Raw genomic sequence first — 15,288 nt, 5'->3', positions numbered from 1 at the left:
AGTGGTTCTTGGCCAAAAACAGTGGTCTTCCTCCATAAACTGCTGGGCTTTATTTTCAATTATACAAGTCCATTTTGGATGCTCCCATGCATCCCAAATAACATATAAAATCTCCATTCATCTTAAACAGTCAGGCCTATATTCTTATTCTTATTATATTCCCTAATTAGTAGAACTAAGGAGTAAAAATTCAACTCTATCATAGGCATTATGGTCTATTCTCTCTTAGAGAATCATGATGGCAGCATAGCTTTTGGATCTCCCTTACTCTTTCCCTGACAACCAGAAAATAAAAAATAATAACAATTGACAAAAAAATAAATAAAAAACAGAAACACTCACCACCCACAGACACCTTCAACAAAACAAAGCATCAGGGAATCCCCAAAACCCCCATCAAATGGATGGTTGCAGCAAAACTACTTGACAGCATCACAGCAGCTCTGTGACGAGAGTTGCAGAAAGCACAGAGAATTACTAGTAAGCCCTACTCAACATCCAAAAATCAATGTAGTATACCATATTAATGGACTAAAGGATAAAAGCCACAAGATTATCACAATGGATGCAGAAAAAGCACTTGACAAAATCCAACACTCTTTCATGAATATAACACTGAAGAAATTGAGAATACAAGAAAATTTCCTCAATCTGATAAAGGGCATCTAAGAAAACTCACTAGAATCATAATGTTAAAAGACTGAATGTTTTGTTGCTAAAATAAGGAACAAGACAAAGATGTCTGGGCTTCCCTGGTGGCGCAGTGGTTAAGAATCTGCCTGCCAATGCAGGGGACACGGGTTCGAGCCCTGGTCCAGGAAGCTCTCACATGCAGCAGAGTAGCTAAGCCCATGTGCCACAACTACTGAAGCCCGTATGCCTAGAGCCCAAGCTCTGCAGCAAGAGAAGCCACCGCAATAAGAAGCCCGCGCACCTCAATGAAGAGCAGCCCCCGCTCTCCACAACTAGAGAAAGCCTGCACACAGCAACAAAGACCCAACGCAGCCAAAAATAAAATAAATTAATTTTTTAAAAAAAGGACAAAGATGTCTGCTTTTGTCATCTCTATTTAATACTGTACTGGAAGTTCTAGTTAGGGCAATCAGGCAAGAAAAATAAATAAAAGGCATCCAGACTGACAAGGAAGAAGTAAAATGATCTCTGCAGATGACATGCTCTTATACATAGAAAATCCTAAGTAATCTACAAAAAAACTATTAGAACTAATAAATGGTCAAGCAAGGTTGCAAGATACAAGATCAATATAGAAAAATTAATTGTATTTCTACAAGCTACCAACAAACGATTGAAAAATGAAATTAGAAAATTTAATTTACAATAGCAGCAAAAGAATAAAATAACTAGCAATTGAAAGAAATTAAAGAACATTTAAGTAAATGGATTAGAAGACGATATTGTTGAATGACAATACTTCCAAAAGTGATCTATGATTCATTGCAATCCCTAACAAAATTCCAGCTGGCCATTTTTGCAAACACTGACAAGCTGATTCTGAAGTTCATAGGGACATGCAAGGAATCAAGAATGGTCAAAAATGGGAATTCCCTGGTGGTCCAGTGGTTAGGGCTCTGCACTTCCACTGCAGGGGGCATGGGTTCGATTCCTGATCAGGGAATTAAGATCCCGCAAGCTGTGTGGCACGGCCAGAAAAAAGAAGTATAGTCAAAACAATGTTGAAAAAGAACAAAGTTGGAGAGCTTACACTTCCTGATTTCAAAACTTACTATGTATATATATTCTGAAAAAGCCCATGTGACATAGATAATCTGTTCTACTGGACCTAAACGGCTACTTTTAACAAGATTCTTTATTTAAGAAACAAACTCAAGATTGCAAACTGTCTTGCAAGTTGGCAATATCTTACAAAATTGGAAACACTTATCTAACGCCCACATCCTTTGATCCAACAATTATATTTCTAATATAATTTCTTACAGATATGCTTACACATATGTAAAGTGACATTTGTACATGGTTACTTTCAGCAGCATCTTTTGAAGATCAGAAGAGGAAACGATCTAAATTCCATTAGAGTGGTACAGGTTAAATAAATTATGGTATAGGTCCGCATCCCTTACAACTCTTGGATCTAGATACAATTTGAAATCCAGAGTTTTCTAATTTTGCAAAGGTCATATACTATACATAATGTATAGTATATGACACCTTCAACAGAGTCTAAGGTGGCTCTCACTAAAAAAAAAAAAAAATTAAGATATTTGTAGCAAAATATAATAGCCGTACAAAATAGGATAAAAACTTAAAATAGCCTCATGTCATTTAAGGTCAAGGTTTGCTCCTCCTGGTAATGTTAGGACAGGTTTTGCTCTCAAACGGGTTATCAAAAAAGCTTTATCAAGCCTTTTGAACTCTTAAATTATAGCTAAGGGATTATGGATCTGAGGCTTTATTATCATTTTTCACTCTTCCTTGTTTTTATAGCTATAGTTGTTTCAACATTTGCCTCTGGCAGTCAGCTGGACACAACCAAAGCAGGTCCTGATTTATTCCCCTCTGCATCCTAATAACACACTTCACAAACAGAAAACATTTAATTTTTTTTCTGACCTGAAAAATTATGAATTATAAAGAAGATTATTTGTTAATATTTGACCCCTCTAGGTAGACAAATCAGAAACAGAGTGTGTGGTACAGAGTTATGCCCAGTAAAAGTCACCATCAGTTACTGTGGCGGACACAAACTGCAGGCCTTATGACAGAACAGGAAGATTAATATTTTGATCAATTAGTAAAAGATGCCTTGTGAATGGAATGCCAGGAAAAAAAAAGGATGGGCAGGCTGATTTTTATTTAAAACATATATAATTGTCATTTAGAATGACTCTTAGGAGCTCATTTCACTCTATTTTCTAAAACAATTTAAAGAGCAAATGTTTACGGTTAATACCAGCAAATCTGCAGATTATTCAGCTCCTGCTAGTACGTAAAAAGATAAGACTTTCAATTTGTTACTGAGAACATGAAAACAGAACTCTAAAAAAAAAAGACCAAGTGAGGTGAATTCACTGACGTCTTGTTTTAGCTAGCTACACTAGAGTTAAACCATACTATAAACATATTCACTTAAAATTAGCTAGCAAGTCATTTCAGCCATAGCAATATAATAGCTAATATAATTAATAAATCAAAATAGAAAATATGAATCATAAAAATAAAACCATGAATTCTGTTATAATTTTGTATACAAATGAACCGTCTGTCATGTTTTAATAACCTAAGGGTAAAAATTACGGTTTATACCAACAAGCACCTACTGAATAGCACAGGGAACTCTGCTCAATATTCTGTAATAACCTAAATGGGAAAATAATTTGAAAAAGAATAGATACATGTATATGTATATAACTGAATCACTTCGCTGTACACTGAAACTAAACGACATTGTTAATCAACTATGCTCCAATATAAAATAAATTTTTTTTTAAAACTCTGAAAAAAAAAATTAGGGTTTATAATATTTTGGAAGTTTGTGCAATGTATTTGCTTGAAAGAAAATTCTTGAGTGAAAAGCCCATAAGTTATACAAATTTGTGCAGAGTTCTTTTGGCATATAAATTTTAAACCAAAGTTTCACATGGATTTCATTATTCCTACCTTCTAAGTATTTAGAGATTTTCTCCACTCGGACTGGCATGTGAAAGTAAAAAAAAAAAATTAGACATATAATATAAATATTAATGCATGCATAATGTATCAGCTGCTGAACGAAAAACTAGGTAAAAGAGTCCAACCTGAGGTTAAATCAGAACTTCTGCCACTCTTTTTGTCTTCTATAATTTCATAAAACGGACCAATGACATGTAGCAATTCTTCAACTTTTTCAGTCATTGGCATAGTTTCAAGAATCTGTAATCAAAAGAAACAAATCCTGTGAAAACCAACTATTAATGTGATCCACACTAGCACCAAATAATATATTTATAATTTACTTACCGATAACTTTGAGATTTGAAGTGCTTTTACAGACTCCTGAAAGTATCTATGTTAATTACATATTGATGCCTATACCACCCTAGGAAAATTTCAAGTAAAGATTTAAAAGCGTTCTCATTTTCAAAACTATTTTACATAAGCTTCGTGTAAAATTTTATACAATAAGCTATAGATTGTGCATTAAGCACTAAAGGCCCTAATGTAAAATAAAATAGAAAATTGTGGGGTTAGAGTAAAATTATTGTGTGTTCTTTAACACCAAGGTAGTGTTTTTAAAAGGGTGTTAAGTAAAGTAGGAAATGGCAACCACTTTCAGACACCTTCATAACTACGGGCCAATTTAGAATCATCAAGTTTAAAGAGCAAGGTAAATTAGGTGAAAAAGTATTCAAATAAAGAACCATCAACTGATGACTGACAAAATAAAGTATTTCTATATATGGAATATTTTGCAGATATTAAAAAGACTATGATTAGTTCTGTGTGTGCTGACTGGAAAAATATCTATAAATTTTTTTTTACAGGCAAAAAGCTAGCAGCTGCACAGTATGTTTAATATGATACCATTATTCGTTTTCTTTCTTTTTTTAAATAATAGGATATATATATACACACGTCTTTTCTGTATCAATCTACAACATACAATTAAAAGTAATTACCACTAAATAGTTAAAATGGAGGGAATGAGGAAAGATTGTAACAATATTTAAAGAAAAAAGAATGTTATCAAACCAAAGCTGTACATTATTGTTCTCTCTCTGCTTTTGAAAGACTCCTTTGTTCTGCTACTGATACACTTAACAGCCAAAAGAACTACGCTCTGACCTCTTTTATAGAAAAACAAAGTCCACCAAATAAAAATTGTGAAAATGTAACAAAGTGCACAACTTTGAGCAATGTAGAAGACATTAAAACAAAACAAATTACTCTGAATCTACCAAATAAAAATTACTACAGAGATTAATACTATCAAAGCATCTGGCAAAAAAATATTCCTTTTTTACATATTTTCTCTATGTTCAAAGATTATTTAAGATTATTATACAGATCTAGATTTCACAACTTCTGATCCATTACCAACATATCAATACAAATGTTCCTTTATAAAAAGGCAGTAAGATCATCTTTAAAAATCCATGATTTCTTCATTAATTTGCTCCTTAAAGAGCTAGTTAATAAAGAATGCCCTCTTAACTAGTTACCAGAGAAACTAAAAGCATCCTTGTCTTATGCTGCTTCTGAAGGATTTTTACATTCACAGAAAAATGCTTGTTACTGATAAATCCAGTGATAGAAACATCTCAACTTATGAGTCAACACTTGTATGAGAATACTGTTGGGCAGTCTTTTTACCTATTTCTCATAAAAAGTTTGAAAACAGAAATGTTTTCAAGACAGCCCAGTTAAGTCCCACACTCCTGAGTAAGGGAAATCAGTATTTGAAAAGATTCCTATCTATATACTTTCTGCAGAAGTCAACGATAGAGAAAGATAAGAAAGATGAAAAAATGAAAACATGGGACTTCTCTGGTGGCACAGTGGTTAAGAATCCGCCTTCCAATGCAGGGGACACAGGTTCGATCCCTGGTCCGGGAAGATTCCCACATGCCACGGAGCACCTAAGCCCATATGCCACAACTGCTGAGCCTGCGCAGCCCACAAGCCACAACTACTGAGCCCGTGTGCCACAACTACAGAAGCCCACGTGCCTAGAGCCCATGCTCCACAACAAGAAGCCATTGCAATGAGAAGCCCGCGCACCACAACGAAGAGTAGCCACTCGCCGCAACTCAAGAAGGCCCGCGTGCAGCAACAAAGACCCAACGCAGCCAAAAATAAATAAAATAAAATAAATAAATTTATTTAAAAAAAGAAAAGAAAAGAAAATAGCATGTCCCCACAATGTGACACATCTGAAGGAAAAAACATTTATCTTAAGATGAACTTTGATGAGACAGATAAAGCCCTGATAAGCTCAATAATCTAGATTCTATATTCTAACACATTACAATCTCTTTGTTCCTAAAAACAAAGCAGCTAATTTGCTTGATAACAAAACTAAATCAAAGCTGCTCTAAATAGGGACCTCCCTGGTGGTCCAATGGGTAGGACTCTGTGCTCCCAGTGCAGGGGGCCCAGGTACGATCCCTTGTCGGGGAACTAAATCCCACATTCATGCTGCAACTAAAGAGCCCACATGCCTCAACGAAGATCCCGTGGGCCACAGCTAAGACCTGGCACAGCCAAAATAAATAAATAAATAAATATTTTTTTTAAAAAACTGCTCTAAGTAGTTTTATTTTCTATTGTGAATTGTTTTCCCTACCTTTTTCATTTCTTCAACGTATGCAATCATGGCTTCCTCTTTGGTCATATCACCCAATGAACTCCAAGCATCCCTAGAAATAAAAATATCCAATTAACTACAGAAAGACACCTGATTTCAATTGCTCAGAATACAATTTATAGTTATTGCTATAGGATCATTAATTTAAAACAGGCTTTACTTAAAGCTATATTAATGTTTCCAAAGGATCTCTTTAAATGCACCACCTTGAAGAAAAATATCACAGTGAATAAAATGGCAAATTAAATAGTAGCTAAAACTAATTAGTATAAAACCTATCTATAGGTCATAGATTATAGGGACTACATTATATAGTCTCTATAAGCTCTATATAGATTATACAGACCATAGACTTCATAATTATTTGCTAAGAACTCTTTAAAAGTCTTTATATCATTATAAATAACAGTGACAAAAATGAACATTTTAGAAACTACATGAACTGTCACAGTCATGTTTCAAATGAACAGAAGTTTTGGTTAATTTTTTTTAAATAATTTATTTAATTTATTTATTTTTGGCTGCATTGGGTCTTCGTTGCTGCACGTGGGCTTTCTCTAGTTGTGGCGACCAGGGGCTACTCTTCGTTGCGGTGCGCGGGCTTCTCATTGTGGTGGCTTGTCTTGTTGTGGAGCACGGGCTCTAGGCGCCTGGGCTTCAGCAGTTGTGGCTCACGGGCTCAGTAGTTGTGGCTCACGGGCTCTAGAGCGCAGGCTCAGTAGTTGTGGCGCACAGAATTAGTTGCTCCGCAGCATGTGGGATCTTCCCGGACCAGGGCTGGAACCCGTGTCCCCTGTATGGGCAGGCGGATTCTTAACCACTGCGCCACCAGGGAAGCCCATGCCTGCATTCTAGAGCCCACGCGCCTAGAGCCCATGTTCCACAGCAAGAGAAGCGACTGCAATGAGAAGCCCGCGCACTGCAATGAGGAGCAGCCCCCGCTCGGCGCAACTAGAGAAAGCCCACACGCAGCAACAAAGACCCAAGGCAGCCAAAAGTAATAAATAAATAAAAATAAATAAATTTATATTAAAAAATAAGAGTCGAACACTTGAAAAATGGAAAAGGTTTCTTACCTCTAAAAAAAAATGAAAATGTGAGGGGCAGGAAAATTTTAAAGTCTCAAATAATGAGAAGAGCCCTTTGAAATTTTTGCCTAAAAAGAAAACCTCTCAATTTAGAGACACTTTCCAGAAGCAGTTTAACTCCACCAAAGGTCAGTTCTGAGGAAAATCGTTAAGTAAATAAGTTTTCTTCAAACAGCTTAAATAACATATTGCTCTTACATTTAACCTAATATGACTAGTCATAAAGATCTTACAGGAAAGTACAGGACTAAGAAATCCTCAAAGATGAGGTATCACCTCACACCAGTCAGAATGGCCATCATCAAAAAATCTATAGACAATAAATGCTGGAGAGGGTGTGGAGAAAAGGGAACCCTCTTGCTCTGTCGGTGGGAATGTAAATTGATACAGCCACTATGGAGAACAGTATGGAGGTTCCTTAAAAAGCTAAAAATAGAACTACCATATGACCCAGCAATCCCACTACTGGGCATATACCCTGAGAAAACCATAATTCAAAAAGAGTCATGTACCACAATGTTCGTTGCAGCTCTATTTACAATAGCCAGGACACGGAAACAACCTAAGTGTCCATCGACAGATGAATGGATAAATATGTGACACATATATACAATGGAATATTACTCAGCCATAAAAAGAAATGAAATTGAGTTATTTGTAGTGAGGTGGATGGACCTAGAGACTGTCAAACAGAGTGAAGTAAGTCAGAAAGAGAAAAATAAATACCGAATGCTAACACATATATATGGAATCTAAAAAAAAAAAAATGGTTCTAAAGAACCTAGGGGCAGGACAGGAATAAAGACGCAGACATAGAGAATGGACTTGAGGACACGGGGAGGGGGAAGGGTAAGCTGGGACAAAGTGAGAGAGTGGCATGGACTTATATATACTACCAAATGTAAAATAGCTAGTGGGAAGCAGCCACATAGCAAAGGGAGATCAGCTCGGTGCTTTGTGACCACGTAGAGGGGTGGGATAGGTAGGGTGGGAGGGAGACACAAGAGGGAGGCAATATGGGGATGTATGTGTATGTATAGCTGATTCACTGTGTTATACAGCAGAAACTAACATACCATTGTAAAGCAATTATACTCCAATAAAGATGTTAAAAAAAAAAAAAAAAGAAAGAAATACCCAAAGGAGTTTAAGGACTTCCAATGCAGGGTGAAGAAACTTAGCCATCAAAACATGTGGCTCTTAAAGACTTACTCTGCCAATTAGCACACTCTGTTCCTGACATACATGACGTATGGTCATGTTAGACATCAGACATCCTGTTAGACATTTGTCACCTCTTCAATAGTGTTTAAGAACATCAAATGTTACTCAACTGGAAACATGGCAGCGGTGTTCTGTGATTCTATTAAATATATTAAAAATGAAATTTCTATTCAAGTACAGTGGGACAGGAGTGACAGCTTAGAGAAAAAGTAAGGCAGAACCTGAGTCATGCTCCTAGTTATTTATTATCTCAATAGCTCAAAGCAAACAAGGTCACCTGACAAGCAAGAGGTCACTCTTCTTCTTGGCAGGTAAAAGAGGCAGGAGAGTCTGTTTAATATAGTTTGGGACTTTAATATAGTCCCTTTAATATAGTTTGGGACTTATTCTTGCCATAATAAAAAGAACAAACTCCATAAAAGGAAACACTAATTGAAAATGCTCTTATATCTTTGATAAATCTACCTCTTTTGGTTTTATTGTCTTCTTTTCTTCCCCAAGACCTTCCTATTTGTGTGAAATTGTGTTAAGAGCACACAGAGGGGGCTTCCCTGGTGGCGCAGTGGTTAAGAATCCACCTGCCAATGCAAGGGACACAGGTTCAAGCCCTGGTCCAGGAAGATCCCACATGCCATAGAGCAACTAAGCCCGTGTGCCACAACTACTGAGCCTGCGCTCTAGAGCCCACGAGCCACAACTACTGAGCCTGCGTGCCACAACTACTGAAGCCCACGCGCCTACAGCCCACGGTCCGCAACAAGAGAAGCCACCGCATTGAGAAGCCTGCACACTGCAACAAAGAGTAGACACCGCTCATTGCAACTAGCGAAAGCCCACATGTAGCAATGGAGACCCAACGCAGCCAAAAATAAATAAAGAAATTTATTTTTAAAAAAAACCCTTGTTTAAAAAAAAAAAAAGAGCACACAGAGGATAAAAATGTATCCAGTACCCAGAATACTTTGTGCACAGAATAATCCATAACCACATAAGTAACAGTCATATGATAATTATGTCATTAAACTCAAAATTCTTTCATAGCTCTCTACATAAAATTACCATTTATATCTTCCAATAGGATCCCAGAATCCAGGCCTTGATAGTTTACAGGGTCCTTCAGTTGCCTGCTTATAAAAGCTATAGAACTTGAGCATCATTTCATTTGTTGGCTGGAATGAACCTATTGGAAACATACATTAAGTAAGATCACTTGGAGAACACAATTGATGAGCGAATGCTTAGCTTACTAACAGTGATTTTTTAATATTTCATTAATAGTTCAGATAATTTATTCTTATTTTACAGAAACAAAAGTTATGGCTCAGTTTATTTCTTTGATTTGAAAAAACTCTGAAATTTTACACTTTAATAACGCCTAATATAGTTCAATAAATAAGAGAATAAAAGAATAAACATGTTGTAGATGTAACCAAAATAACTGGCAAATGTCATTTAAAAAAAATAAAATATAGAATAACTGTATCATGCAACTGTAATAAGGTATTTCTATTAAAAAATTGTGACAAACCACACTGACTATAGCACAAATGAAAGTTAAATGTATACTCTGCTTAATAAAACTGCAACAGTAAGAAATTCAACTTCTCTTGGCCAAATTTCCGATTTCTCAGAGGATTAGGAACTTTGGCTAAAGCCAACCAGTGTGTACTGTGATAGAAAAAGAATTAATCCAAGATAAAATAGATTTCTCACTTCCTACCTCCATAGTTTTGGACATGCCAATTTTTTGAGGATCAGTCTTCACATGTTTCTAGGTTATCAATAAACTTTTTTATGTTTAAAGTTTTCAAATTGTTTGAACAAATGCTATAAGTTGCAATACTCTTAATGAGAGAGAAAAATTGGAATATAAATGTTTTATAATAACTAACTGGCTAAATAATTATGATATACATAAATTATGGGATTATTTATAACTACCGCCCTTAAAATTTTTACTGTAGAAAAATATAAAAAATAGCATGAGAAAAGTTTCAAGATCTACTATAAAATGAGTTAAACAGCAGTTTAAAACAGCATACCCAGCACAATCCATTTTTACAAAATAAGTACTTATATACTTAAAAAGCAGAGTAGAAGGAAACATGTCAAAATGTTAAAAGAGGATAGATATCGCTGTCATAGGCATATAGATTACTTCTAGTTTCTCTTTTGCTTATTTGCATTTAAAAAAAATTTACATTTATTGTGCATTACTTTTGTTCCAAAATTTATTATAAAAACTAAAACTGTAAAAAGATGTTTTTAAAACTTCACAGATTGCATAATAATCTGATAGCATGTAGTAATCAAAAACTAGTAGTTTATAAACATTGTGAAAATTACAACACAGACAAGCTGAGAGCTGGTGTTTCAGTTTTGGCCAGGAGTGAATAATTAATTCCAAAATCACAATAATAAATTAGCTACACAATATATGCTCATTTAGGAATATCCATTAGATGCAGTGTTTCAATGATATAGTCTTTATATAGCAGAGGGGAAAAAAATGGAGAAACTATAGTTAAAAATGGTTACCTATTTAAAAAAAAAAATGGTTACCTACTTAAATGACACAAACCTAAATTTAAAACATTAAAAGCCTCATCTCATAATATCTTCAGTAAGTCAATCAACTGAGATTTAAAAGTTTATTGGTTAAGGTGAGTAACATATACATTAGGTTAAAGCAAAAACTAATAACATATATTGAATATATTCTGTGTATAAGACACTAGATAAAGTATAGTCTCTATCCTCAAGGTGCTCACACACAACATCTTACCGAAAAATCTGAACAAACTTTTTGGCCAACCCAATACATTTGATATGTATGTGTTTAAAACATAATATAGGAAATAAAATTTCTAAAGGTCAAGGGCATACCAAACATAGGTGCTATAGGACTCATTATAACTTTATGCCATAGATAAAGATTAAGCAACAAGCAACATAAAAACTATAAGAATATCTGCAAAATAATCCAGGACAGATGACAAAACTTAAAAGTTTTACTATAAAACTATTTAATGATTCATTATAACAATACTTCTGCTTCAATTATTATCAGTTTAGTTTCAGGAGATAATAGTACAGTACTGAACATTGCCCCACCCAGCTGCCCTTTGGCAGAGGTTCTTAACTTGGCAATACCTTCTTAAATGTTATATAAACACAAACTGTATTTACACTTATATGGGTTTCCTAATGAGTGATATATGGTGTCAGCAAAGATAGCAAACTATCATCAAGTCTAGCTCTATCAATTTTCAAAAAATATAAAAACGTGTGGTTTAGAAGTAAGGATGAAGGTACCATTTAAACAAAACTCTTAGAATCATGCCTTCATGTAAACTCTCTTCATCAGACATTTAAAAAATCAATACCTAAATAAGTTCCTATGTTATTTCTCTACATTTTGTTCATTCACTCTTCTTTCAATTCCTCATATGTCCTCCTCCAATTTGGTGTTTGAGATTACAAAAGGAAAGCTATTTTGTGTATATTTGTTTTCAAAACCTTTTGTATCTGCACTTAATGAATGTTTGTTAATAGTATTGAACATTCATTACTTAGCCAAATGATAATTAATGAAAATAGGGAACATGACATTAAATACTATAGTAGTATATTAGTGTTATATTCAGTTAATTTTACACTCTGGAACAATGATAGTAGTTAAAAGTATCATTAAAAAAATACACGTTTATTGTGGAAAAATACACGTTTATTGCAGAAAAATATGAAGTGAAAAGTCAAATTCCCCCTTTCCAAGCCTCTCCACCGAAAAAATATTTGAATAACGGCCTTAAACTTGCCAACATTTGTCAAAGACATAAAATTACAAATTCAAAAAGCTCTGCAAAACCCCAAACAGCATTAATATGAAGAAAACCATACCAAGACAGATCATAATCAAACTGCTCAAAACCAATGATAAAGAGAAAAATCTTGACAGAAGCCAGAGAAACGACAGGCTAAATATGAAAGAACAGCTCCAATGACTTTTCATCCAAGGTGCAAAGGTCCCATACGAGTATGAAAAAGAGAACACTAGGACCATAGAACAGGTATTTTTTTTTAAGTAATAAATATATATGTACTTTTAAAATAAGAGAAATCGTTTTACAAATGAATATAGTTGTTCTTTTCTTTCCCTTCATATCAAAAGTTTTCAAAAAGTAGACTTTATGAGTATGCGGCCCTAGGCATCCCCATCCCAGATTTTTTAAAAACATACCCAAATCCGCAGTCATTAAGGGACTTTTCTTTTCGACAACAATATAAACTGCTTAAAATCTGGATAATATATTTGTCTCAGGCTTGAAAGATCAGCAGGCAATTAATTCCCATCCGACACCTCCCCTTCAATTACATGCCTTTTCAACGCAAAAGAAGTAGGTTAAATAAGCAAGACTAGAAGCAGAAAGAAGGCTAAAGGAGGTGAGATTCAGAAACTGGGGCCTCAAGCCTCTGCAGAAGGCTTGTCCAGCCGGGCATGCACGTACCATTTTTCGGCAAACTCTGGATCACCTTCACCGCCGCCTCAAACCGGGTTTCATGCACGGATCTCGTGTCCGCCATCTCCAGCCTCCAGCGCCGGCCCCGGTCCCAAGGTCTGTCGGCTGGAATCAGGCAGCAGCAGCAGCACCACCTTTCCCAGGAGCCTGCATGAAACTGGAACATGGAGCGCAGCCGCGGATCAACATGCCGAAAGGGAGGAGGACCCGGAGCGCAGCTGGTCAGTTCCCCGTGGCCCTGCCCTATCCAGGCCACACAGTCTGAGACGGCCCGGCTCCTTCCTCCTCCCCGGGGCGTGACCTAGGCTGGTGAGGCCGGGCCGCCCAGACAGAAAAACAACTCACCGAGAGGAAGAGCATCTCTAGCAGAAGGCGGAGGGGCCCCGCGCACTGGTGGTCGCTGTGCCGCTGACCCACCCGCAGGACGCTGGCGGAGCGGCCACACCCCCCATCCCGGCGAGGTCCGTCTGTCCGTCCGCGCCCTCCCCGCAGCCCCGCCCCAGAGTCTTGGGGGGACCCACTCTCTACCGCCACCGTCGCCGCGCAGCAAACTCCACCCACCCGCCCAGCAGCCTTGGCGATGACGCGCGCCGTCTGTCTGTCCCTGGAAAAGGGCCGGAGAAAGCGGAAAAGAAGAGCAGCGAGATGGATCGGCGGAGGGCCCCGGGCTCGTTGTTTGAACAGGCCCGACCGATGTGTCGGCGCCAGGGCAGCCGAGGCGGGGTTGCAGCGCGTGTAGGCACCGCTGGGCAAAAAAATGACTGTGGTCCCCAGCGCCTGTCCTCTCTTAGGTTAAGGTTTGAGAAAGGTGATGGGACTTAAGCAAAGAGCTTTAGATCCAGAGAGACCTGGTGCGAACCTTAAATTCTGCCATTTAAGTTCTGCGACCTAGGGCAAGTTACTTAGCCTCTCCAGCGGCAATCTTCCTAACACCCGAAAGGGTAGATGAAAGGATTAGGGATGCTGGATGGAGGTGCTTAGCAGTGCTTGGCTCGCAGGTCTTTGACAGCTTTAGCCGCCCCGAGACAAGGACGTCCGAGCAACAACCAAAGGAGAGGGGAGGTTGCCAGCTACTTAGACTGGGCGGGGGGAGGGAGAGCACCTTCCCTTGCACCAACCCCGACTTCGATCCCCAGGGATCCGGGCTCCGTACAGCTCCAGCCCGAGCTAATGGGCGACAGGGCGTGGGGGAGGGCCGAACGAGGGACCAGTACGGATCATCAACCCTAGTAAGAGGTACCCTGGGCCTTCACCTTTCTAGCACATCGCCCCGCGTCCTCAGGCATCTAGGAAGCGCCCCCAGGCCCAAGGCGGGGGTACTGCTATAGGTTCTGGGGGTGGAGTCCTGCTGCCCGGAAATCCCAAAGTCGCCAGGTCCCTTTGTCAGTTCGGGAGGGGTTAGGAGGGTGACTAGTTTAAATCTAGGCGCAGACTCTAAGTTACTCTTCCCTTCGAGCCGCAGTGCCGGCATTTACCTTGGTATTGCCGGGCAAGGCCTGTCCGGTAAGGTCCCCGACGCCCGCCCCTCGCCCTGCCCCGCGGGCTTGTGGGAAATGTAGTCCCCGCTCCGGGTGCTTCCGGACACCTCCCTCTGGCGGCGGGCGTTCCTCCCACTTGTTCCGGTTCGTTTTCTCTGTCCCGCAGATGCTGGAGCCGTTGCGACGGAAGTCCCGCCTTGCTGCTGCGTCGCACTTTGTGCTACTTCAAAACACCACATCCGCTTCCAGCCAAAGGGATAGACACTCAGTGGTCCTTTCAGAGGTATCCAGGTGGGGCTGGACTGGAGTGGGAGAGCTGGGATTTTGTTTCTTGCTTCTGATGCTTACTAACTTTGAGATCGTGTGCTGTTAGATTACCGTCAGGTAATAAAAACTACGGCTTACTGAGTGCCTGATACTTGCCAAGCACATAATATGTATTCCAAAAACGCTGTAGGGCGTTTGTCAATGAGGAAATTGAACCATATTAACTCATTTGCCCAGGGTCAAGTAGCAGTAAGTACAGGAGTAAGTAGACAGAGCCAGGAGTCAGTCAATGCAAAAAACTCTTGCTTTATAGCTTGGATTTTTTTCCAGGACAGCAGAGTGTAAGAAACTAACAGTGTCCAACTAGGGAGATTTTATGTGTTTAATAT

At 38.2% G+C, this 15,288-nt stretch overlaps 2 protein-coding genes across 6 annotated transcripts in view; one reads left to right on the top strand and one right to left on the bottom strand.

Annotated features, from left to right (window-relative positions):
• The window catches only part of ACBD5 (acyl-CoA binding domain containing 5), a 34,757-nt gene extending 20,002 nt beyond the window's left edge, over positions 1–14,755 (bottom strand). Inside the window, exons 1-6 of one of the 5 annotated variants that reach the window (XM_060293209.1) lie at positions 14,630–14,755; positions 13,143–13,311; positions 9,694–9,814; positions 6,302–6,374; positions 3,774–3,888; positions 3,637–3,669 (exon numbers count right to left, since the gene is read on the bottom strand). In XM_060293209.1, the coding sequence (XP_060149192.1) occupies positions 3,637–3,669; positions 3,774–3,888; positions 6,302–6,374; positions 9,694–9,814; positions 13,143–13,218 (418 nt within the window). In that variant the 5' untranslated portion in view covers positions 13,219–13,311; positions 14,630–14,755. Of the gene's footprint in view, positions 1–3,636; positions 3,670–3,773; positions 3,889–6,301; positions 6,375–9,693; positions 9,815–13,142; positions 13,312–13,499; positions 13,681–14,407; positions 14,427–14,629 lie in introns of those variants that run through there. The other 4 variants (XM_060293206.1, XM_030836997.2, XM_060293208.1 and 1 more) reach the window with 4 other exon arrangements.
• A 28-nt stretch (positions 14,756–14,783) lies between these two features.
• The window catches only part of ABI1 (abl interactor 1), a 129,362-nt gene continuing 128,857 nt past the window's right edge, over positions 14,784–15,288 (top strand). Inside the window, exon 1 of the mRNA XM_060293213.1 lies at positions 14,784–14,915. Within this exon, the coding sequence (XP_060149196.1) occupies positions 14,799–14,915 (117 nt within the window). The 5' untranslated portion in view covers positions 14,784–14,798. The remainder of the gene's footprint in view (positions 14,916–15,288) is intronic.

Source organism: Globicephala melas, chromosome 2 (genome assembly GCF_963455315.2).
Source record: "Globicephala melas chromosome 2, mGloMel1.2, whole genome shotgun sequence".
Lineage (NCBI taxonomy): Eukaryota > Metazoa > Chordata > Mammalia > Artiodactyla > Delphinidae > Globicephala > Globicephala melas.
The sequence above is the reverse complement of the archived record's forward strand: the minus strand, read 5'-3'. Positions and strand labels throughout refer to the sequence as shown.